The 26858-nt window shown below is 41.8% G+C and overlaps 1 protein-coding gene across 4 annotated transcripts in view; it reads right to left on the bottom strand.

Annotated features, from left to right (window-relative positions):
• PRUNE2 (prune homolog 2 (Drosophila)) overlaps window positions 1-26858 on the bottom strand; it is a 302133-nt gene that overhangs the window by 94031 nt on the left and 181244 nt on the right. For 3 of the 4 annotated variants that reach the window (XM_011947005.1, XM_011947007.1, XM_011947006.1), the window contains exons 7-8: window positions 9256-9417; window positions 439-7033 (exon numbers count right to left, since the gene is read on the bottom strand). In XM_011947005.1, coding sequence (XP_011802395.1) covers window positions 439-7033; window positions 9256-9417 — 6757 coding nt within the window. Of the gene's footprint in view, window positions 1-438; window positions 7034-9255; window positions 9418-26858 lie in introns of those variants that run through there. The other variant, XM_011947008.1, reaches the window with a different exon arrangement.

Below are 26858 nucleotides of genomic sequence, written 5' to 3'. Positions count from 1 at the left end.
TCAAGCTATTCTCCTGCCTCAGCCTCCCGAGTAGCTGGGACTACAGGCGGCTGCCACCACACCCAGCTAATTTTTGTATTTTTAGTAGAGACGGGGTGTCACCATGCTGGCCAGGCTGGTCTCGAACACCTGACGTCAGGTGATCCACCCTCCTTGGCTTCCCAAAGTGCTGGGATTACAGGCGTGAGCCCCCACACCCAGTTAGAAAATATTTTTATTTTGTAGAGTCATTTGATTTTCTTGTGCACTATCAGGGATAGGTACTGCATATGCATTAGTTTTTACTGCTGTTATAATACAGGACTTGGTGAGGCATGCCTTGCAAATGTAGTTAGTTACTCTCTACCCTCATTGGTAGGAAGAGTGTGTCTTACAAATATGCACTAGTTTAATCAACGCAGTGGTTTCTTGGAGGTGGAAGAATGGGATGTTTCTTACCATTTGGTGGTCCTATGTCTCCACCTGCTGGTAAATCAGAATTATCTGTTTCTACTTCCCAGTCAATGCTTGATGGAGACAAAATGTTGACGCCTGCTCCTACAGGCAAATAAATGGACTCAGGGTCTTCATGAATATGCAGCACAGCCAGCTGGGATCCCGGCAGTCTGTTTTTGGTCTCAGCCTGGTTTCCCTCACTTCTTCGATCAGGAAGTGCAGAAAGCACTATCTCTGCTGCTCTGCATCCCAGAGACTCATCCTCTGGAGACCCAGCTTCCTCTATTGTTTCAGCACTCTGGGCAGGTTCTGTGAGATAGGATAAATCAAAGGGAGGTGTGTATGGTGCCAGCGACTGCTTCAGAGAATCTTCCTCCAAAGGAGGGTCACCACCATACAGGAAGTGTTCAGGCTCTCTCAGTAAATCTTCATCGATATTCTGGCCCATTACATCGTATTCAAAATCACCCCACGAGGTTTCAGATGAGCAGATATCTTGCTTCCCTAGGTCCCCATCAACTGGCGTTTCGGGATGACCTTCGGATAATGTCAGTCTACTCATGTCATCTATCGTTCCTGTGGATGTGTTGAGACCTGAGGCATCGCTGAAACTGTGGTCAAAGGCAGCTTCGCTTATATCCAGACAAGTGTCTGAGGCTAGCAAAGCATCAGGAACCATGGCAGGATTCTCTGTGGATAAACATGGCTCACCATCAAACAAAGCTCTTGCACCAGACTGACTTTCAGGAGAAAAGCTGTCTGATAACCAAGAACTGTCGTCTTCCAGAGTTGGCTCTTGGTGAGTTACAAAAATGCTAGTTGTCACATTTTCAATCCTTGGGATTCTTCTGTCAACTGGTTCCAAAATTGGTGCCATATCTGGGCTGGCTCCTTTTTCTGATGCTTGTAAATCTGTATTGTCATCACTATTTATTTCAGAAGGTTCAGGTGAACCTTTATGAGGGGCGGGCTGAGAGGAGCCCTTTATGTCTGCTTGATTGCCAATTGGAGGCAGCGGAGTTGCGTTTTCAGAATCGAGTTCTGCATTGGATGGAACAAACTCCTGTCCAGGCTCATGAATGGGTTCTTTATCCATCTCTGGCTCAGTGAGACAAAGCTCACTGGATTCCACTTCAGGTCCTATGCAAGCACTGAGGTGCTTCTCAGTGTCTTGCTTCGCTTCAGAATCGTGACATATATCAGGGCTGTTGGAAGCCTGAGAATTGCTGTCATGGTCGCAATGTGTCAGGATATCAGGATTCTCACCATCTGCTTTCAAACTGAAGGGCTTCTTAGCATCCATCCACAAGTCAGGCGCAGCAGAGGCCAGCTGCCCACCCTCTTGAAAGTTGCCATGTAAAATATCTGGCACAAAGGTACCTTGGGAGTCCTCATTTGGGGCAGAGCCATCCCATTCAGAGCCTGGCTTCATTATCAGTTGGGTGGGAGAACTGACAGCAGGAAAATTTTCTGTGGCAATGCTTGAATGTGTCATCTCACCTAGGTATGATTTTTCTTGTTCCCACTGATTTGTTTCTTGACCTTCATTCGTTGAAACATTAGATGTAACACAACCATTTTCCTCTGCATGAGTAAGGGCTGCGTCTGGCTGATCGCAGACTGACAGCATGGCGTCCTGACACCGCTCTTGGGTAGGTGTTTCAGGAGTCAGCTCATCACCAGCAGCAGACACAAAGGTTTGCTCTCTTGAGTCCTTTTCTTTGATTTGGTCCAATATTACAAGCTGGCTGAATTTGTCAGCATCTGGGTCTGGCTGCCTTGGTTGAATATTCCAGAGTTGCTCATGGGAGTTCTTCCCATTACCTTCCAGGAAGGGTGACTGATGGTTGTCACTAAAAGGATTAGTATCGTGTGTTTCCACGGGCTCAACATCATTCTGAACCAGTACTCCCCAGGGACTGGCGTTTTGATATACGGAAGAATTTATCTCCAATACATCACTGGAATCAGACAGCTCCCTTTCAAATGTACTCTCAATTAGTCTCCCTTCCTGGGGTGAGGCATTCCACCACTCAGTGCTATCAGCTGAGAAGCCCAGCATTTCCAATTGAGAATTATCTTCTTTCTTTGGTTCAGCTTTGGGAGATATTTGCCATGCAACATCTCCTGTCTTCCCTGTTTCTGGAGAAGATCTCATCTCCTTCTCTACTGCTGTAATCTGTATTTCAGTCTCCGTTAACGGTGAGAAATTCCAGTGATCAGGGCTGCTTTGTTGATTGTCACAGAATGGGTTTGACTTACTCTCATTCTCTGCTGGCTCTGAGCTGCTTAGGTAGTCATAAATATTTTCAGACTTAGGATCAGCTGTGACCAAGAACTTATTAGATTCATTCAATGACTCCCAAGCTCTGGATTCATCCTGAGCAACATGGCAGTTGGCCCCCTGGATCTCTTCCTCCACTGACTCTTCACCACTGACACTGTCATCGTCAGAACCTGAGCTTGTTGAAATGGCCCTGGCATCCTCTGGCTGCACAGTTGCAGAAATGTCATGTTCATTTTTCTCCTGGTAGCTAGCGATGAGATTGCTTTCCTGATGTGTCCCTGGATGCTCAGAATATCTGCCTGTTTCAGGACTGGATAAAGAGGACAAGGAATCACCATCAATGGAGTCATTCCAGATCTCTAAAAATGTAGGAGTTTTGCGATCAAAACTCTTTTCAAACTCATTTATTCTGTTTTTCTCTAAATCCTTCATTTTGGTAACTATTTCTACTTGGCCATCAGTGGTAATTAGTTCAGATTCTTGGTGATTCTGTTCACTCCAATTGCCTTGGTTCTCTTCCTGATACCCAGAACTGGGTTGCTGGCCCCAGGAAGACAGTGCAACTGAAGAATCATTTAACTCAGGACTTGATGCACTTGAATGAGTATACTCACTAGAAATAGTATCTCTGTCAAAATTTCCAGATGAACTGGCTCCTGGAAGGCTATTTTCAGTCCCCTTAACATCAAGATTTTTGGTTATCTCGGAACTTGTGCAGCTGACATGCATGACACTGTCTACAGGAGCATCCCCAAAGTCAAGGCTTCGGGGAACTTTGTGAGGTCCCCCTCCACCCACATTCTCTGGCTCTAGAATGTTACATTCTTCAGTTTTCTCAAGATTCTTTTCAGGTACAGATACATATTTTGTGAAATTCATCCCATCTGAAGTCCCAGTAGTTTCACCTGAATTTCTCTGACTCATGAGGTGATTTTCATCGGTGTCTTTTGGCTGCAGGTTATCTGCAGACATCCCTGTTTGCACATCACGGGAGTCTAGATTGTAAGACCCCTTCTCATACTCGGAAACTTCCTCTGGTTCCTCGGTTTGAGGACTGAAAGTGACTGCAAGAGAGCTGATTTTGCCTGATTTAACGCAGATTTCCTGATGTTCAGATGCAACCAGAGAAGACAGTTCCTGGTCACTCCGCCCTTTTTCAGAAATCCCTGAGGCATTCTCCACACCAGAGGCGATCACCTCCTCTTCATTAAGGTGCTCCCTGTTGGTGGCTCCCTGGGCTTCCTTCTCACTTTCACTTTGTCCATTGCTATGACCTTTCCATGGATCTGGGTGTGCAAAATGCCCTGGATTCTCAAGCCTAGTCGCCAAGGATGCTGCATCACTTTGCAGGGTTTCCCTCTCTGTCTCCTGGTTGTCAAGATGAGATATAAGTGCCCCTGACTCACTGGTTCCAGAGGCTGCTGGTGCATCTGGGCAGTGAGTGTCTTTAACAGTTGCTGAATGGCTGGGGATTTCAGGAGACAATTCGCTTTGCTCTGAATCTATGAGATATGAGGAACCTGGTAACATGAACGATGACATGTCTTTATCTCTCATGACAGAATCCCAGATACTGTTTGCAATTAGCTGCCCACTTTTCTCATTCAGTGTGTGATGTCCACTGGGAGCACCATCCTTGGTATGCTCATCAGAGGCAGGGAGCTCCCAATCTACCTGATTTGACTCCTGATACTCCAAGCCCCAGGGTTCCAGCTGTCTCACTGTAAATCGGGTTTCTGGCTCGGTACCTTCAGCCATGTATCCTTCTGTTTGACCGTCACTGGGGAGTGCTACACCCCCGCTGCAGTCATCCCAGTCCAAATCATTGTCCATATCTGAGATTGTTGCTGTGGACTGAGTATCCTCCAAAATCACTCTGTTCCACAAGTCAAGACTGTCAGGCGCTGTCTGCCGGGAGTTGGTGCTGCTGTGCAAAAGTGTGAGTTGTCGGTTTGTTTCATTGTACAGTTGCATCATACTGGGGTCATCGTAACTGGACTGGCTGCTTTCCCCCATGTCATCCTCCATGGAGACATTCTTACCATCTGTGTGCTCTGTCTTGAGTTCATTTTCATCTGCATTGTGAGTGGCATTTATTTCAGAACTGTTATCTGCATGAGGTGAAGCCCACATGTCTAGGTTCCCAGGACCTGAACTGATTCGATTTTGAGATGGCTGTTGCAGTGACTGAGGTGGAATGTCAGTCTCCTCTGCCGTGGAGTTACCATCTTTTGACTCAAAACCTTCCTCTTTAGTAAATGGCTTGTGTTCAGTTTCCTTTTCATCTCCAGCACATGTTGGTGATGTGTAAGAGTCTGAGGTGGAGTAATTGGTATCTAAGGGGGACGGCACCGAATCTTCTCCTAGGTTAGATGCACTGTAATCAGAGCATTTGTAAGATAAGAAGGAGTCTTCCCAAGGAGCTAGGACGTCTGACCCTCCTTTCTTCATACTCTCCTCAAAAAGGTTCCAGGAATCTACCTTTTCATATACCTTGCCCCTAGTTTTAGGATCCACTAAACCATTCTGATCTTCTTTTGGTGGCTTAGAATTAGTCCATGTATGATCCAGATCAGAACTGGGATTTCCAGGTGCAAAGATGTGATCCCTGGAGTCATTGTTCCTCTTGCCCCAGATTTCTGGAGCTGCTTCATTATTTATCTCACTGGGTGAATTGTCCAGTAGCTCTGAAGAAGAAAAGACAAATCCACCTTTTGCCATGGCCCACTCATTTGGGTCCCTAACGGAAGGTGCCTCGCCACTTGTTGGGTGCAAATTCCAGGTATTTTTTAAAGCTTCAGCATGATCTTCCTTACTGAACGCACTCCAGGCTGGGAATGGCGCCGCAGCTGCTGGTTCACCATCATCTGTAGGATTTCCCCAGGGCTCGGGCATGGCTGTGGGAGAGCGACCAGAATGCCACAAAGAAGCAAAGTCTTCTATCAGGTGGTTTGTTCCTTGGGGAGATGCATTTGGCAAAGGCGGCTTCTCCATGGGCACGTTCTGGAATGACAAGCTTTCTTCATTTTGGTCTTGAATATCACTGCTACCCAGTTCAGGCTGACCAAATTCAGACTCCCAGGGACCTGACTTTGTGAATTTGAGACTCTTTGGCTGAAATACAGAATCTGAGGCTCTCCTATCAATGGAGCTTGGCTTATGCTCTTTCCACGATTCAGGGCTCTGGAAAACAGATTCCTGTTCACTGGAACTCCACGCATCTGCAATATTTTTGGAGTCAATTTCCAAACCACCCCACCAGCTGCTGCACCGTGCATGGGTCTGAGGTGGCCCCATGTGACCTGTGTCAGTGGCCTTTTGGGTCATATCTTCTGTATAGAGGGAGGCTGGTTCTTCCATGGATGGCGAGCTTTCTACTAAACTATTCATGGGTGTTGGTGGGATCCTCTTTCCAATATTTTTTAGCTTTTCTGGGGAAGGGGATTCATCTCCCACAAAATCTGTCAGGCTCAAATTTCTTTCAGAGTTATCTCTGGGACTTTCTTGTCTCTGGACAAACTCCTCATCATATTCCACAAGGCTATCTTTGCCAGCCCCCGACAAAAGTGAAGTGGATGAATAATTAGACATGTTGGTTCCCATGCCATCAAGTCCTTCAGGCCCAGCGGGGAGCTGTCCTTCTGACAGGTCGCTGTTGGGGAAGAAGTCATCCGCTGGGGAGTAGTCTGCAGAATGAGAAGATGGCTGGGACTGTCCAGAAGCCATGGGTGCTGGGTCAAAATTGAAGAGGTCGAAGTGTTCACCGTGTTCTCCAGACCATGCGTGTTCCTCCGCGACCGCCCCTTCAGGGATGGGGCTGTAGGAGTCAAGCCCTGGGAGGAGGGTGTGGTGAGGCCCAGTACCTTCTCCCACGGGGCTGTCGTCACTGAGGAAAACAGAGCTCTCCTTGGATGAGCGGCTGCTCCTAATGGTAGCCAGTCCGCTGTCTGGGCTAACAAGGTCTACGTTGGCATCCACCTGAGCCTGGTTAGAATCGTTGAGATCTGGAGGGTTCTCTATGAAATTCACAGAGCTGGGTTGTGGCTCTATGTCAGAACCATACAATTCCATAATCCCAGAAGATCCCTGGGAGAGGGGGGCACTGCCTGCCACGGCTTCTGTGGAGGACGTCCGGCTGTTGGAGACCATCTCTGGACACCTCCTGTTGATGACTTCCTTGACAACGAGAACCACCTGATCACAAGTCACTGAAGGGTCCTCTTGTTGGTACACCAGGATCTCATCACAGCCACAGTCAAAGGGCTCCAGTTCTAGGCAAGGGTTCTGACACTCTTCTAGCTCACAGCAAATCTGTCGGAAGGCACAGGAATTTGTGTCAGCACTCAGGCACTGTTGCACTTTGCAACTGCGCTTTGCAATTTATCTCTCTTAATTTTTTAAATATAAAATTAGTCTGTGTTCATCTGTCTGAAAAAGAAGATCTCAAACTTGGAAAGTTCTGATTACTATACCACCAACCCTTTCTCCAATTCTATCCAACTGTCTCTCTGTTTAATTCAAAATCCAGGTGCTCGATTTTGATGGCTCCTGAACATTTTGGGTAAAGAAGTTTAAACCATCTAACTTCTTTCCTAACTGTAATATAATACCATCTTCCAACAGCAATGTAACTTGAGTTGCAAAAAAGCAGAGATAATGCATGTTGCTGACAACTATAGGAAAAGTATTGGAATAAGGGGAAATACCAGGAGACAGGCTCTTGTTTGGGAGGGGCAGCCAGGGCTGCTTGAACCTCTGATAGCTTCAGAATGCAAAAGAGAGAGTAGGAAAGACAAAGATGCTCCCAGGGTCTGACCTTTCTGAACAGCACTCAGGACCCCTCAGACCTTTTCACCCCAGGTAACGGAAGCATGGAGCCCAAAACAGACAAAGCCAACCTGGGAGGCAAGGGGACGCTGACGGATGGTCAGTGTGAGGCCAGAACTGGGTGGCGGCTTTCTGATTTCTAGGGAATGTCAGGAGTATTTTGTTGTGCTGAGCCTTTGAAATGCCCCCACAGGATTAGTAGAGGTAAAATTAATAATAATAATAATAATCAACACCACCACCACTACCACTATGGAGCTCACATAGATATTACTACTAATAATTATACATTTATTGAGTGCTTTCATGTGCCAGGCATGGTTCTAAGGGTTTTATGATCATTATCTCTTTTAATCATCACAGTAATTCCACAAGGTAGGAATTCTTTTTATTCCTATTTTACTCATGAAAAAATGAAGACACAGGAAGATTAAATAACTTGTCCAGCAACACACAGCTAACAAGTGCTGGAGCCTGAGTTCTGCACCCAGGCAGTCTGCTGCAAAGGCTGACTCAGCCGGTGGTGTGATGACACAGGCAAAGAGGGACTCGCTAGGCCAGAGCCAGGACTCTGTTGCTTAAGATTCCAGGGAATCCACCTCTGGCTATCGCTAGGGTGGGGATGGTCGGTGGGGAAAAGAGAGGAGGACTGGGGTCAGCTCAAAGGCTTTTAACTCCTTCATCTGCTCTTCTACTTTTGTCTGTTTCCAATGAACTAATTTTCAAATTGGTTTGAAAAAGGGGTCTGCTGCTAAAAGTGATTTGAAAGCTGCCATGTTGTAGGCTTCCAAGGCCTAAATCCTGTCCCCGGGAAGCCAGTGACCAAAGATGAAATTTACCTTTGAAACCAAATGCAGAGTAAAGTGTTGGAAAAACCATAGGCTGGTGATGCAGGTCAGAGGAGGAGATGCTCTCTCACATTTGGACTTGAGAGAGCCCGAGAGTACCCACAGGCATGTGTCAAGAGAGCTACAGTGGAGCTCTTGGGGGACAGAAAGGAGGACGTAGAAAAGAAAGGGGAAGAGACTGTGCCTCTAGCCACCCGTGGATTCATGAGGCATTGAATCCACTAGTGAGGAAAAATGAGTGATGAAGCATGCGGGGCTGTGTGGCTCCTGTTACAATGAATCATGTATGTTCTCATATTAGTTATTAAGTACACCTGGCTTGGTATATCCAATGGCCTATATTGATTAATTTTATCTAATTCTTTTTTTTTTTTTTTTTTTTTAATAGCTTAGGCCTTGTGTCTAAAGCTGCAGTGCTGTGGCAGGAGCACAGTTGATTACCTAGTCAGAGTTCTGGTACCTGGAGACACACTAACTTTGATTAAAGCATCAGATCACCAGGTCTTAAACACTGGGCACCAAATGGGTCCTGGGACAGGAGCTAAACCTTATTAGTTATGATTAGGGAGCAGTCCTAGAAGAAAATAGCACCCAGAGGAGGACTTGCTGTTTTCGGGGTGAGAAAGAGCTAATGTTTTGCACCATGGATTCAGTCAAGAAGAGAAATGCTTCTGGGGCTTTCTTAAAAGGCCAAAGGTACAAAATACCCCCAACATTTCCAAAACTCAAACCTCTAGGACTCCATCTCTTGGGCTAATTGCTCATGAGCCACCAATCTGTTCTGTCTTGCACTGTGTGTTCTGAGAGCCAGCAGGTTAGGACCCAGGGAAACATGCCGGGGTCACAGGAGGGGCTCACCTGACTGCACAGCTCTACGTTTTCTGAGTACACAGCAATCTGTCGTCTCGGCTGCTGCTGCTCCTCTGACAGATAGCTGGCGAACAGGATGAGGACGTCAAAACCAAACTTGTCTGTAAATGCCTTCAAGTCACTGGTAATATTGCTGTGAAACAGACAATTCTGAAACAACAGGAAATTTGATATTAATGTCAAACTTCCCAGCTGTGAGGAGTTGTGCCACAAATTTGTCCAGTCTTATGATGTATTTAGGACAGACATTTATGATTCAAGGCAAGTGAAATACAGTTTGCTTTGAGAAAGCGTGGACACTTTCATGCTATGGCTTAACATACACTTTGCTTGTTTTCCCAAACCACGTAAGAAAAGAGTTTTTGCCATTATTAAGAATAGTTTAGACAAAGAACAAATATCCTAAACATGTTTTCTAATATATTTATTCAGATACTTAATTTGCAAATCCTATTTTCCCTCTTATCGCTTATAGGGTCTATATAGGAATGTCTGCTATTGTTACAATTTATCACAAGAAGAATAGGAGGAAATTATTATTTCTTCCTGTAATTTTTTCCTAATGATTATTATTAACTCCAAGGAGAAATTCCTATGAATGAACATAGCTGAGTTTACTGGGTGGTCTGTATTCCAGGGTAGAATTCTGAGAGATTTTTGAAAGAGCTGTGATGTCAGATTTGCTTGTTCTATGTAGCAGCTGTGGAGGAATGAACAATTGCAGACAGGGATCCCAATACCTCAGAATCCCCAGGTGTGGTTTACATCATTTGCAAAAAGTGCTCTGGCTGCTTCAAGTTTTATTTACTGTATGTATGTATATGTTTGTTTATTTTTGAGACAGGGTCTCACACTGTCACCCAGACTGGAGTGCTGTGGTGTGATCTCAGCTCACTGCAACCTACGCCTCCCAGGCTCAAGCGATCCTCCCACCTCAGCCTCCCGAGTAGCTGGGACTACAGGTGTGCATCACCATGCCCAGCTAATTTATTGTATTTTTTGTAGGCATGAGCTTTTGCCATTTTGCCCAGGCTGGTCTCGAACTCCTGGGCTCAACTGATCCGCCCACTACGTCCTCCTAAAGTGCTGGGCTTAGAGGCGTAAGCCACTGCAGCCAGTCTGTCTTCCAGTTTTATTAACTACAATGAGAGCCACTTAGTCTGCATGGGTGTCTCTCTTCCTTAAAGAAGTACAGTGAAGAACATATGCTAGCCCCTAACATAATGCCTGGCATATACTAGCTGTTCAAGAAATGTTTGTTGGATGACTGGAGAGACAGGTACACAAAATCAACCTGTGCTCCATCATCCATAATCTTCTATCATAGTCCACATACATATCTATCCTAGCACATATATGATCATACCACATAATTCATCAACTGACAGTCTATTGTGTCACTCAACAAAAAACACCACAATGTGCACTCAAGCGATGTAAAGAATTCTGTTGATATTTTTCTGATTATAACAGCAATCAGAATTATGCCTGCCACAGGTTAAGATACTAAAACAACACAGAAGTGTGCACCACAGAAAGTGGAAGTGCCACACACATCTCCTAGGACAGCCACTGTGAAGAAGCGAACGGTGCAGAGCAGAGAGTTGCAGATTTCCCCAAGCCCACATTAATGTCCATGTGGTCGTTCTTTGAAACTCATGGATTGGGTATTTGTGGCTTAGACTATTTACCAGCCACTTCAAATAGCCATCATACCCATACTGTAATTCTACTGAGTTGAATCTCAAGGTCTGTGAGGCTCTGAGGGCACACAAGACCCTAGGTAGGCAGGCAGGCAGGCCCTGCCCATCACTGGCTTCCATGTTTTGAGGAGGCTTTGCCATCTACTCCGAGGCAGCCGCTCTCATCTGGCATCTTACCAGGCCGCTTTCCCTTTTTTGGTGGCAAGGACTTGTACATGTGAATCCGAGAAGGTCTCAGGATCTATTCTCATGCTGATGAACATCAAGGATCTATTGTAAAGACATTTATGATCAAATACGTCATACGCATTTGGAACATATGCTTTTGGAAGTGTGTGTTCCAAAGTGTGTACTGTCAGCTTTCGTGCTTTTTATTTATTTTCCAAATGGCATAACTATCTTTAAGTAGATGTTTAAAAAGTTAATTCATCCACAATAGAAATAGACTTTAAATATTTAGAAGGAGATTTTTAAAAATAATCAAAACTCATATACAATGTGTGTTCAACAGATAAAATTACTTCAAATCATCACTGAGGATGAATCAAGAACCTCAGTGCTAAACTTGTTGCCACCATGAATTGTAAAAAAAGATACAGCCCTGAAAAAAATAAAAAGAGACTACAACTAACTGCATCTTATTTCCAGTAACTGAAGGCTTCAGCACAGTAAGCCTTACAGTTTTCCTTTCCAAATGTTTTTCATTATGTATATAAAGGCCTCCAAATACATTTATAAACCCTTGAAAGAAGAGACACATTTCTAAGAAATTTTTACATATAACAAAATTCTCCCTACACTCCTGGCTGAGTTACTGAAACAAGAGGGGGCAGGTTTTATTTGTATCTGAGCATAAGATTAGGAATCAGTAGAATCAACGCTGTTCAAAGCCACACTTGTGGAAAGTTTCCTTTTCAAAAATGCTGGCTGATCTCCAAACTGTTTTAATTCTTCTGTGTTAAACTGATGGCTCTAGGACCTCGCTGGACTCAAGTCCAGCAGCACTGGCAACACCAGGTATCTTGCTGGAAATGCAGAGTCTCAGGCAAAACCCTAGACCTACTGAAGCAGGATCTGCATTTTCCAACAATCCTAGGAATTGGAATGCACGCTGCAATCTGAAAAGCACTACTCCAGACAGGCATTTATTAGTTGATATATTTTCCTACAAACCAGTCATTTGGACTCTCTTAGCACTTGTCACAGGACTTGTACTGACTCACGCTGCTAGTTCTTTGTTCCTAAGGCAACCTCCTCATAAAAGTCCCCTTATGGTGTGCATTTCTGGGCTGATTTGCTACAGGTTCTCATTTAGCAGGTTGGGCACTGGATCAAGACTATATTTTCTTTTTCTTTTTTATTCAGATGGTATAGGTTGTTTATTTTTTATTTTATTTTATTTTTAAAATTGTATTTTACTTTAAGTTCTGGGATACATGTGCAGAATGTGCAGGTTCGTTACATAGGTATATGTGTGCCATGGTGGTTTGCTGCACCTATTGACCCATCATCTAGGTTCCTTCCCCTCGCCCCCGCAACCCCCAACAGGCCTAAGTGTGTGCTGTTCCCCTCCCTGTGTCCATGTGTTCTCGTTGTTCAACTCCCACTTATGAGCGAGAATATGCAGTGTTTGGTTTTCTGTTCCTGTGTTAGTTTGCTGAGGATGGTGGCTTCCAGCTTCATCCATGGAAAGGACATGAGCTCATCCTTTTTTATGACTGCAGAGACTGTATTTTCATCATGTCCCTCAAGTGCTCTAGCTCAGTTTTCCTCTAGGTGACCCCAAATTCCACAGGACCAAATGAAGCGCTGATAAATCAAAAAACGATGTGAATCACCTAGGCAAGTTAGAGAAACAAAATCCATTTTACAATAACCCTAAAACAGATTCTCATCAGCTCTCCAAGCCAGATTCGATCTTACTGGCCTTGGAATTATGTCAAGAGTTTCATGTTTAAAACAGAATTAAACGAGGGAATGAGTGAGAATCTTCAGGATTCCAGGAGGCAGAGTGTGTTTGTTCTGCTTTTATGCCGGTGCTGTTTGCATAGGGGATAATTTATTATTGTCTTCTAGCTACGCAGGGAGTCATGTGCTGCAGTGGCTCTTATGTTGCTGACAAGCTAGGCTGGCCCTGAATAAACAGCACTTCATCATCAGCACAACCCAACTGTATATACAGGTTGGCATTTTATTCCCCCCATCTGCCTTCTACCTGATAAATTACTGTTTTAGTTACACGTATACAAATACTATTTGTTAATCTGCTCAAATGTCTCCAAAATATTTCCCCCTACTTAAATTAAAAGTATATACATGCATACATATATATCTCCCACTCAATTTGCTAAGGATTTAGACAATACAAGCACTTCCCGTTGAATTTAGCACCCCCACCCCAGCCACACATACCTCCTGCATCTGTGACCCCAGCCTATAATTGCTGCGTGGAACTTAGGAAGTTACTTTATGAATCACTGCAACTGGGAATTGGCTGGCAAAATCTCAGACTAATGCCAACAGTTAGGAAGAAGGGCAATTGCTCCCTGTCACAGCCCTTTGTCGCTCGTGGTTCCGAAGAGTCAATGACTAAACATTTTTGGAGGTCACGAGTCTTCTTGTCTGAGTAATTCCTAGTTTGGGAATGAGTGGGAAAGCCTGGACACATGGGGAGAAAAAGCTTTTGTTCTTTCCTGGCCAAAAAGCTAAGGGGTAGGTCCCAAGAACCCTAAAAGAAGTTGATGCTCATTATAACCTGGGGGAGGAAAACAGAAACAACACAGCTGTACCTGAACTAATATAAAAAGCAAGATAGTGATAGTGATGATCCCCCATAGATTACCCCATTCACGGCTGAAGGTGCAGATGCAGTGAAACCTTTCATTCTCACAATAGCATATTTTAGGTTTTTCATTGCTCAGAAAAAGGCAGTCTTTATGCTGTCTGCTGGTAGCTTCAGTGCATCGTATGAAATAAAAGTGATGTAAAGAGTGTCTTGAAAACATTTGAGTGGATATGCCTTGAGAGACAGAAACCCTCTTCTTACATGACTCACACATGCTCACCTTCTACTGTTTTCTCAATCCCCCTGTGGGGGAGCTGGCTCCATCATTTTACTGAAATTCTCTTCTCAAAAGTACCAAGCACTCCGAGGTTGCCAAATCCAAAAATCACATTCCATTTAAGATTGACCCCCCCTCTGTTTTGAAACACTTAATTCCTTCACCTTCCTGACACCACACAACCTTGTTTTTCTCCTGATCCATCGGCTCCCCTTCAGTCACCTTTGCTGGTTGCTCTTCCTTATTAAGCCTCCAAATATTCACACCCAACTTTGTTTCCTGTCCCCTTTCTCTTCTCTCTTTCCACTTTCTCCTTGATGATCTAATCCAGCCACATGGCTTTAAAACCATTTGTCTGCCACTGATGACAGAATCTACACGCACATGAGATCTGCATGTAGCTGTTTAATAAGCATCTCAAGTAAAATACGGCCCACTGCCTCTCCAGTTGTGTCTGTCCTATTAAAAGGCACCATCATCTACCCAGTTACTCGAACCCAACATCTAGGAATTATCCTCGATTGCTAATTTCCTCTTCTGTCACGTAATTCACCAGCAAATCCTATTAACATTGCCTTTAAAATATATCTGTAGTGTAAACACTTCTCTAATATCTCTTCATCTCCATTGCTGTCCTAGCCACAGTCACCATCATCTCTTGCCGGAACTTTAGCAGCAGCATCACAGCTGGTCTCTAAGTAATGAAGTCTCCACAGAGCATCAAGGGGCAGCTTTTATTTTATTTTGTTTCCACCCCTTCCCCAAGAGGCAGCTTTTAAAAATATAAATTGAATAATGACACTCTCCTGCTTAAAGTCACTAAAAGTTTCCCAATACAATTATTATTATTATTATTATTATTTTTAGCTAGGAGGAAAAGGTTTAATGTCCTCAAGAATGAGAGTTAATACAAATCTATGAAAAAAGGATACATACCAATGGAAAAACTGTTACAGAACATAAAAGGCAATTCACAACTGGAATACAAATGGATAATAAATCTGAACTCATTAATCAAAGAAATCCTTTAATAATAATATTTTCTTCTTTTCTCATTATTGGTAATTATTTCCAAATGGGCACTATCAAACTTTTTTTTTTTAGAAATATATTCTATTTTTTAGGCCAAGCATGGTGGCTCACATCTGTAATCCTAGCACTTTGGGAGGCCAGGGCAGAAGAATCTGCTTAACTTAGGAGTTTGAGACCAGCCTGGGCAACATAGTGAGGGCTCATCTCTAAAAGAAAAAAAAAAGATTTAAAACAAATATATACATATGTTCTTTTTTTTAGAGATGGGGTCTTACTCTGTCACCCAGGCTAGAGTGCAATGGTACAATCGCGACTCACTGCAGACTTAACCTCCTAGGCTCAAGCAATCCTCCCACCTCAGCCTCCCAAGTAGCTGGGAATACAGACATGCACCACCATGCCCAGCTAATGATTTTATTTTTTGTAGAGACAGGGTTTTACTATGTTGCCCAGGCTGGTCTTGAACTCCTGGCCTCAAATGATCCTCCCACCTTGGCCTCCCAAAGTGCTGGGATTACAGGCATAAGCCACCATGCCCAGCCTAGAACTATATCCTAATGAAATAATCACATATGTACACAAAGATTTGTGGACAAAGCTATTCACTGGATTATTACTTTAATAACTAAAACTTACAAACAATCTAAATGTCCAACAGTAGAGCAATGGTTAAGTAAATCATAGAACAGTTACACAAAGGACTGTTAAACTGCTATTAAAAGTTATGCTATCAAAGAAGACTTAATGACACAGGAAAACACCCATGATACGGTGTTAAGCGGAAGATAATTTTTGTAATCATATAAAAGTAGAATGTCATTTCTAGATGTATTCAAATAATATGTATTTAATTCTAACATACAAAGGACATTAAGATTCAATGATAATAAAGTTGTTATAATTTAGCCAAATTGCTATTCTGAAACCTTATTTTGTCTCTTCATTATTTTAGGGAGTTCACGCCAAGGTAGTAAAGACCTATGAGTCAGCCAAACATGAGGTTAACTCTCGCTCTGCCACTCACTAGCTGGGTGACTCAAGTCAGTTACTTCATTTTCATGAGCCTTAGTTTCCTCATCTGTAAACTCTCACCTCATAGGACTGTTGTGAGAATTAAAATCATATATAAAAGACAGGTCAATTGCCTGACATATAGTAGACAATAAACATTAAGTCTCTTTCCTTTACTGTTTTTTTTTTTTAATTTTTTTTAAAATTTTTTAGGTAATTCTCAGGATTTATGGGATTAATCTTATTCATAGAAAGGACTTTTGCAAGATTCTGTCTGTGGGGACTAGTTATGACAATTTTTGCCTTATGCTCTCTATAATGTATGTGCACTTTCAAATAATAATCACACACATCTTTAAGTCATTTAAATGATTTACATGTAAAATTCTTAGATGTGAGATGATGGAGGAAGTTGTGCAAAGTTAAATATGAAGCAAAGTCATTTAAAAGTGATGTAAGGTATAAAACCGACTGATAAGTCAGTGTTGATCTCATTATCAAAGTTTCTATCTTTAATTCCAAGTTAGACTCAGTGAATGAGTTTCTGTTTGTCACTATACAAACAACAGCTTTTAAAGCATTAAAAAAATGTAGAGTGATTTTTCCTTCAGCTACATTACAATGAATAGTCTTTTTCATCATTTCCACCGTTTCACCTCCAAGAGCCAAATGAATTTTCACTTCCAAGGGCCAAGTGAATTTTACTCCTGATGCTAATACTTCCCACATAGGTCAAGCATTCTGGACTATACCTATTATAGTGCTGTCTTCCTCACAAATTACAGATGAAATATATTGAGTAAGACTTTTATTAAGAATAAATTACTTTCTAATGTCAGGGACAAGCAATTCCCAGATTTGCTATATCTGAATTTTTTTTTTTTTTTTTTGCAGGAAATGGAAAAAATCAAGTGAATAGGTGTCACTTGTAGGTAAAATGCTTGTAGATAAAAATAATTACCAAGATTAAAACACCAGTGTACGGCTGCAATTTTGAGAACAGTGAGTCTTACAAACACACTAGACAATTCCTAACTACCTTGCAAGCACAGTGCCCAGCCTGCATTGCTGAGTTATTGAAATTTAAGAGTGCAGTTTGACATTTACAGTCTGCATGGATTTATTTCTAGAATGAGGGCTATTTTTTAAAATCAAGATATAAGAAAAATGCTGAGGTATGTACACAAATGTTCTAACTTGAAAGCATTATGATTTATGCAACCAAAATTCCATTATAATATTTAAAACATTCAGCAATAATAAAGTCTGATAATTTTGACAGGAAAATGATTTATGAGAACACCAAATGCATAAATTAAGAGATTTTATTTATTCTGTTTTTCATACACTCTTTAATTGGTAAGCAGATATTTTCCATGTTTTTTCCAGATGTCATTTATTTACACTCTGTTGTTCTTTTTTATTTTTGAGATAGAGTCTCTCTTCGTTGCCCAGGCTGGAGTGCAGTGGTATGATCTCAGCTCACTGCAACCTCTACCTCCCAGGTTCAAACGATTCTCATGCCTCAGTCTCCCGAGTAGCAGCTGGGATTACAGGCGTGTGCCACCATACCCTGTAATCTTTTTTTTTTTTTTGTATTTTTAGTAGAGACAGTGTTTCACCATGTTGGTCAGGCTTGTCTTGAACTCCTGACCTCAAATGATCCTCCCAACTCGGCCTCCCAAAGTGCTAGAATTACAGGTGAGAACCACCGTGCCCAGCCTACACTCTATTGTTGTTGTTTTTATGAGGCAGCCAAGGCATCATAGTAGTAAAAACTCACTGGGTCTATTAAAACTATATTAGACATCATATTTTGAAAAGAATGTCAGACAGTACACATTATCATTCTTTATAGCTAAAAAGAGAGCCCTTTTGTGAAAATATTTTGTGAAAATTAAAACTACTACAATATGCACATGAATATGTAACACATATAAATGCCAATATAATTTTCATTTAAGTCAATAGTACATTGCCTGACATAATTAAGTATTGCCTCTGCATTAAGTGCTCTGTTAAGTACTTTGCATCATTTCATCTAAACTTTAAGATGCCCCTGTAATATAGGTAACATTGTCTCTCTTTTGCATTGAGAAAATGGAGGCTTTGGAAGGTTAAGTAACTGATGTCACACAGACAAATGGAACTTAAACCCAGGTTACTCTGACTTCAGAGCCCATGTTTTCACCCCTGTGTTATCCTTAAATGAGAATATCCCTCCTCACCAAAGATGTTACTGATTCAGTTTTTAATAAAAATAGTTTTTAACTACTCCATTTACTTCGATTTGGTGTTGGTTCTCTCTTGTCACCATACACAAGCAAGCAACATCCTTGATTTTGACAATTGCTAACAATAATGTGCTGCTTACATCTTTTGAAGATCGAACATTACCATGCTTTGTGAGAAATGTCCAGTTATTCATCTGCTCTATAAAATAGAACCGTGGGGTGACTGTGAACTATATGTAAGAGCCTAAAACTGAAAAACCCCAAAGCTTCTATAAAGAAGAACGTTGTGATATTCTTGCAGTAATATGTACTTTTGAAAAGCTGGGCATGCAAGTGTACACAGGGAATGGGTGGGAAAATCGGAGATGTGGCATAATCACTGGTTATCCAGAAGTATCCTCACATAGATTTTCTTGCTCTGGTAACTTAGACACACAAGCAATGGAAGAAGCCTGCTTTACCATTCAGTATGTACAAATCTTTTTTTTTTTTTTTTGAGACGGAGTCTCGTTCTGTCGCTCAGGCTGGGGTGCAGTGGTGCGATCTTGGCTCACTGCAAGCTCTGCCTCCTGGGTTCACATCATTCTCCTGCCCCAGCCTCCCGAGTAGCTGGGACTACAGGCACCCGCCACCAGTGCCGGCTAATTTTTTGTATTTTTAGTAGAGACGGGGGTTTCACTGTGTTAGCCAGGATGGTCTCAATCTCCTGACCTTGTGATCCACCCGTCTCGGCCTCCCAAAGTGCTGGGATTAACAGGTGTGAGCCACCACGCCCAGCTCAGTATGTACAAATCTTATTACCTAAAGATGTTCCCAATATAAGCTGACTTATGTTCAAAAACTCAGAGAAACTAGAAATTAGAATGCCAGAGGGGAGTAGAGAGGCTAAAGGGGCTTTGTTTTTTTTTTTATTTTCCTGACTTAGCGGGTTTCTTAACAGAAGAAGACTACAACAGCGAAGTCCTCTCATTAAGGTACAACTATCAAAGGCAATGATAATGTCATCCATCTGCAAATGCTTTGATTTAGGTTAAGCACGCCGTAAGTATGAAAGGAAAAACCAAGAGTCCTTCAAGCAAAAGCTCTTGTAAGGCCCTCATTTGAGTTGAAGAATTCAAGAATAGAGGGGGAGATAACATGTTTATTGAAAACTGAAAATCACTGCTTTCTTGTCATGGAACAAATATTTATTACCTCCTATAAGCATATCATTAATGAAGGGAGAGAGAAAGTGCTTGGGAGATAGTTCATCTGAAAGCACAGGTTAAGAATTCCTTGAAATCAGGTTGGGTGCAGTGGTTCATGCTTGTAATCCCAGCACTTTGGGAGGCTGAGGCAGGCAGATCACTTGGGCTCAGAAGGTCGAGACCAGCTTGGGCAATATGGTGAGACCTGTCTCTACTAAAAAAACAAAAAAAAAAAAAAAAAAAAAAAAGAAGGCACGCATGGAGGTGTATGCCTGTGGTCCCAGCTACTGGGGAGGCTGGGATGGGAGGATTGCTTGAGGCTGGGATGGGAGGATTGCTTGAGCCTGGGGGTGGAGGTTGCAGTGAGCTGAGATACCACCACTGCACTCCAACCTGGGTAACAGAGCGAGACCCTGTCACACAGACACACACGAAAAGAACTGCTTGAAATGAAGTGGGCTGATCTCAGGCACACCTCAAATAAGGGAGTTAAAATTCTTTCCCATCTTTTCCCATCCCATCTTATCTTCCATAAAGAAGCACTGTTGTTACACGGACAGAGAGTTGGGCCTAGAGTAACAGTGGTCCCAGGCACTCTTACAAGCAGTTAATAATAGATTGAATACTTGGATGGCGGAGTTTCACAACCAATTAAAGACAAGCAAGTCATCACCTCATTAACTAACAGCCTAATTTACATTTTCTTTAAGGACAGATCCATATTCAGGAAAACGTTCCTCTATTGTACGGACTTAAGTGCTTGGCAAGGAAAGGGCTAGACTGCTGTTTCCTTTAAGGGCCCCTTTTGTTTCTGTATGTTTATAAAAATTTCTATATGGGAACGAATAATTCAGAACACACATGTAATGAAACCCCGCTCATTAGCCATGCTCTATTTTTGAAATGGTAGAACCTGGGCTACACTCTAGCTCCCAGATAAAAATAATAATAATGAATGATTTCTATAATTATGTATAGATTAAAAAAAAAAAAGTCCCCGTTGGCTTGTTTTGAGCCATGAGCCTGAACACTGACAGCTTTATTTATTTTCCTTTGTAAAAATAAATCATCTAGTTTGAACCCTATTTCAAGAAAGCAGGAAACTTCCTTTCCTCTCTGGGTTCCCCTCTCTGATTTATGGAAACCACCAGGCAAGTCTCCAGAGCACTTGCTGCACGTGTGCACTGCACACCCTTCTGATTTTTCTAAGCTGTGTCAATATTAACCTGACCAAATGAAGATCAAACTGTCTCTTTTGTTCCTCACGCTCCTCACATGGGGAGCACAATATGGCTCTTGTCAGAGGTGCTTCATCATTTTGGCTCAAGGAAACTGTCAGTACAGTTTGGGATTCGTTCTTCATGGGCAGATATCCTGATGAGTCTAATGAAGCCTTTCTGCTGACAACTCATTTGCTAAAAATACCCAACCATCGCCAAGCTTAAGTGGGGAATATAATTGTGCCCCCTTTGCTATCAACCCAATGAAAGTAATTAATTTTTTGAAGTCTAAAAAAAAAACTATCCATCAAGGCACACACCTTTCACCACCCATCTATGTGTTCTTGCTCGTTTCCATTTGCTCACTGATAAACTTTATGACATTCTTAAATTGGAATATAATAGGGTAAACACCCATCTTGGAGCACACATGCAGAGCCGGCAGTCTGTGTGTACCATTTGTTGCAATCTAAGCTAATTACCAGAAACCCCCTCCTGAAAACAGATACACTCTGGGGTTTGTGGTTTTACTTTTGTTTGGAGATGGCTGTGTTTGAGAAGCTGGAGGAATCCCTCTTCAGGTAAGGACGCTGCTGTCATGACGGTCTCAGTCGCACGTCACAGAAACTTAACTATAACTGATTTAAGTAGAGAGAGAAGTCAGCAGGATCTGGGGAGTGTTCCCCAGAAGCCAAGAAGAGCCCAAGCACGTGCTGGGAGAAGGGCAGGGGTTGCCAGGGATATGCAGGTCGTCCTGCCTCACCAACCTCTTCTGGCTGCATTCTGCTGTCCTGCAGCCAACTGGCATCCTCTACACGGTGGGAACGACAGGTGGCTGCAGCACGTCTGTGTAGGCCTTGCCGAGTGAGTCACGACTCCCTTTTGGTCATGAGTTTGAAAACCCTGGAGAAAGAACTCTGGTTGTTCCCACTTGGGTTCAGTGCCTATCCCTGAGCAAAACAATTGAGGTGGCTTGGAAAGACCACCAATCACAGACACCACACCAGTTATAACGAAGTTGGTGGGTAAGAGTCATTTCCTAGAAGAGGGATGCTGAGCAGATAAGCCCATAGGTGGGCACTTTAGACGTCAAGCACGAAGGTGTAACAGGCATACCCAGGCACACGCACATACATTCTAACACACACATGCACACTCAGATACTTTCCCAAAGCCCCATTTTAGTTCCAACCAACCAAGCCTAGTTGTAGGAAGAATCATGATTCTTGGAAAAATAAGTATAGTGAGATAATTTAATTTTTATTTTCATGTTAATTTTTATTTTATGCTCCAGTTAAGAAGGGTATTAAAAAGAGGAGCGATACATCTATAAAAGTGCTAAGCTTAGAGAATGAAAATTATGCTGAATCAATTGAAAATACATTGTACTATTTAAGCAATCCAGGAAAAAGCAGCCAAGCCTCCTTAATCTTTATTCTTTCGGGTCAACATGAGGGTGTTTCTCTTTTTGGCCCTCGAAGTCTTCAGAAGCTCAAATCCCCACTATAACTGTCAAACTTCCATTGCCATTAGTACCATCTATGAGGCATTAAAATGCTTTAAATACATATTTGAAATGTTCTACAGGCCCAGCCTTCCAGGCAGGGAATACCTGGGCTCACTCTGGTGGAACAAGGTTGTAATTTAATTGCTATTATTTTATACAAGAGTGATTTATAGAAGGGCTCTAAGCAAGAAAAAGACAGAAAAAAATTTAAATTTGTAACAGATAAAAAGTAATAACTTTAGACCAGGGTTACTCAACCTTGGCACTACCGACATTTGGGGCTGGATAATTCTTTGCTGTGGGGGCTGTCTTGTACCTTATAGGGTGCTTATAGCATATCTGGCCTCGACCCACTAGATGCCAGTAGTAAACTCCCTTCTCTAGTTGTGACAACTAAATATGTCCCCTGTGGGGCAAAATCACCCCAGTTAAGAACCACTGCTTTAGAGAAATATAGCAGGAGACTCTTACGAACCTAAAAAATAATTCAAGTCACACTCAATTGTTTCAGAAATCTTACTACATAAAACAAGACACGTGGTTAATTCTGCCTAGTTTAACAGGCAGGAGAACTAGGAAAGTAAATCAGGGATGAATACTTTTTATTAATTGGCTAAATATTTCCTTTTTCAAAGCCAGTAAAAATAAAATCTTTCCATCAACTGTCTTTTAGTTTAGATTGGTGTGTTTATAAAAGAAAACACACTTTGATTCTCTTAAACAAAGAAAACAGCAGGATGGCTGAAAAGAAAGAGCCAAGATTTTATAAAACATCTACTTCCTATTCCAGGAAATGAAGTTTACCTAGGTATTTTCCAGAGTTGTTTCTTTCTTTTTTTTTTTTTTCATCAAGCAAAGTTGTACTATCATTCCAACTCAGTTATGGATAAACAGGGCATTTTGATTTTTTTTTTTTTTTGAAACAGGGTCTCACTTTGTCATCCAGGCTGGAGTGCAGTGGGGTAATCTCAGTTCACTGTAACCTCTGCCCCCAGGTTCAAGAGATCCTTCCACCTCAGCCTCCCCCCATCATCACCACACTTGGCTAATTTTTGTGTTTTTTGGTAGAGATGGGGTTTCACCATGTTGTCCAGGCTGGTCTCGAACCCCTGACCTCAGGTGATCTGCCTGCCTCGGCCAACAAAGTGCTGGGATTACAGGTGTGAGCCCCCGCGCCCGGCCTTAAATGGGGCATTTTTAAATACCAAATTTTATATTTAGGATTCCTGAAAAATGTATCTTTTATCCCTGTAATGGTAATCTAAAATATGGCAGATATTTGAGGGTATAGTTATATTACGCCACACTCCTGGGCATTGCAACTGTTCAATGAATGGCTAGCATTCTTGCCTGGTAACAGGTTGCCAGCATCTTTGCCCAATAACTTAGGCTATGTGGAAAAACTCATCAAAACCCATTAAAACCCATTTCTGGGCCTGAATTATCTAAACCTGTATGTTCATATCTCAACCCATTCTCAACCCTGGCTACACCTTAGAATAACCTGTTATTCTAAGAGCTGTTAAAATAAGAAAAAAAAAAAAAAAGCAAAAAACAAGTACTCACAGCCCACCCCATGAGATTTAAATTTAACTGGCTTAAGGGTGAGGCCTGGGTATCAGTATATTTTTCAAGGAGGTCCACTGATTAATGTGCAGGTAGGGTGGAGAAGAGGAGTCTGTATTGACATAAAGAAACATTTTCAATTTGTATTGTCTAGACACAGTTTCTACACCAGTGATTCTAGTTTCTATTCTCTAGTCATTGACTGAACTTTGATAGTCACTGGGGAAAAATATAAGTTCCAAAAACTTGGTTCATATTTGTGTATGTGTGTTTTTTAAAAAGTAGCCCTAACTTCTCCAAATGAGCAGATAATAAAATGTAGTGCTTAAAAGGATAGGCTTTGGAATACAGCAGCCCAGGACTCACATCCTAGCTCCACAGTCTGTTATCTCTGCACCTTTAGGCAAGTTACTTAATTACGCTAAGCTTCAGTTCTTTCCTCTGGAAAATAAGTATAATAACCTACTTATAAAATGAGAAAATGTGTAAAACACTTAGCTTAGGATCTCTCCCATAATCAGCCCTCAATACATAGATGGTAGTCAGCAGCAGCCGAGACCCAACAGCTACAACTCCATTAACAGGAAGTTTATTTGTCAATTAGGGTATTAGAATAATCCATTTTCAGGGACAGTTTGGAGATTATCTTTCTACCTTACATATGTTAGAAACAGTCTTTTTTCCCCTAACATTCTTTTGTTGCAGCCATTGTTTAAATTATGGAGCTACAGAATTTCTGATTAAAAGAACTCTCAGGTTTGGAGAAAGTGTGTGATAAATGAACCAGAGAGTGTAATGGAGCAATGGGTTCTCCAGGTGCTGTCTTTAGGATGTGATCTAAGTCAATGATCCTCAAACTTTAGCTGAACTCATGAATCACCTGCAGGGCTTCTAAAATATGGATACCTGGGCCCCACTTCTAGCGTTTCTGATTCAGTAGGTCTGGGGCTGTTATTTCTAGCAAGCTCTCAGGTGATGCTGATGTGGCTGGTCTGGGGACCACAATTTGAGAATTTTTATCTAAAGCAAGACACTTCATTTTTCTGAGCCTCAGGTTCCTATCTATCAAAAACAAAAAACAACAACAAAAAAAGCCAGAGTCCATTAAGGTATAAAATTCCTGCTTCTACTTTGCTTGGCTCTTTAGAAATGAAGCTATACAGTAGAATTCTTCTATATATTTTTATATTAGCTGATATGATTAGGACAAGGAGTTGGTTAATTAAAAATCTGGCTAAAAGGTAAACTGTTAAAAAGAAATGTTTTATTATAAAATAAAATAAAACAATCTTATTTGAATTCAAACATAAAATAATGTATCCATTTACAATCTTTTCATGTAGGACCAAGGTCTTTTAAAATATTTAAAAGCATGGGTTTATAGCTTTCCAACCTCTTTGTTGTAGCCATACATATAAAATATAATTTTCCATTTCTAATTTCAATTACCTTAATGTGGAATAAAAACTGAAACATGTAAAAAAATCTGAACACAGATTCCTTCTACATTTTTACAACTTTGCCAATTTTCTATAGCTGTATTATCCTAATTTTATAGATGTATTATCCATATTTTTCTTGAGAGCATGTTTCATTTCATTTTCTTGTCTTTCCAAAGCATTAATCTTAGAAATAACTACCTTATTCCTATTTCATCAGTTTATTCAAGATTGTTTAATTATATTAACATGCACAATTGATTTAAATAGGTTTGGAGCAAACACAGCTGATACTTGGCAAACATTAAATGCAGCTAATCCATATGTACGCACCTGTTCAGTCTAGATAGTTTTTAGCTGGCTGTGAGCATTCAGCTAAGGTTATTGATGAGTATATGTTACAGGGTGGAGTGGACAATGTCATTTAGTTCAGCACATTAGTTAAGGGAAGATCAATAAAGACAGCTACTATCAGAGGTAAGTGTGCAGCTCTACCTCCTCACCCCTAGAAAAAATATATATATAATCTTGTGATTTTGAGTCACAACATATATTAACACATGCATCTGTAACTTAAACACAAATCACCTGGGATCCTTGCTAAAACGCAGATTCTCATTCAGTGGGCCTGAGAGTCTGCATTTCTATATGCTTCCAGGTGATGGCTGTGCTGCTGGTCCGTCTACCACATGTTGAGTAGTAAGATATTAACCAATGCTACCAGAAGCCATAAAGAAAGGAGAGTTCTACCCTTGAAATAAAAGATAAAAGAGGGCCGAGTGCAGTGGCTCACACCTGTAATCCCGGTATTTTGGGAGGCTGAGGCGGGCAGATCACGAGGTCAGGAGTTCAAGACCAGCCTGACCAATATGGTGAAACCCCATCTCTACTAAAAGTACAAAAATTAGCCGGGCGTGGTGGCACACACCTGTAATCCCAGCTACTCGGGAGGCTGAGGCAGGAGAATTGCTTGAACATGGGAGGCAGACGTTGCAGTGAATTGAGATCATGCCACTGCACTCCAGCCTGGATGACAGAGCGAGACTCCGTCTCAAAAAAAAGATGAAAGAGATGAGGCAATCTGGAAGGAAACATTGAATATTCTTAACATCTCTCTTTTGCAAAATGCAGAACCCAGAGAGTTTGGAACTTATCTAAGTAGAACGCAGGATCTCAATATGATGGAGGGAATGATTTCACACTGAGAATATGGCAACAGGAGAGTGGCTTGCCAGTCAACCTTTCTCAGAAAATAGCTTCATGAGCAATGGGGCTTTCATATTTCATATTTCTTTATGCTATGAAAAATGAAAAAGAGATACATATTTGCTGCTGTGGAAATACTCTAAGACATATTATTATGTGAGGGAAAAACCAGTTTAAGAAATACACGCACGCACACACACACACTATAAACATATACTCCCTCCCTCTCTCTCTGTATATATATACACATGTATGTGTGTGTGTATATATATATACACATATATATATATATACAGAGAGAGAGAGAGTATGTGTATTTGCTGCTCGTCAGTTTCCTGTCTCCTTTATGTGCTACTTTTGCTTAATTTACCTCCTCCCTTCTTCCTCCCTCCCGTCACCTCTCCTCTACTCCTATATAAACCTA

The sequence above is a fragment of the Colobus angolensis genome, unplaced genomic scaffold (genome assembly GCF_000951035.1).
Source record: "Colobus angolensis palliatus isolate OR3802 unplaced genomic scaffold, Cang.pa_1.0 Scaffold257, whole genome shotgun sequence".
Taxonomy (NCBI): domain Eukaryota; kingdom Metazoa; phylum Chordata; class Mammalia; order Primates; family Cercopithecidae; genus Colobus; species Colobus angolensis.
This window is presented reverse-complemented; position numbering and strand designations above follow the sequence as displayed.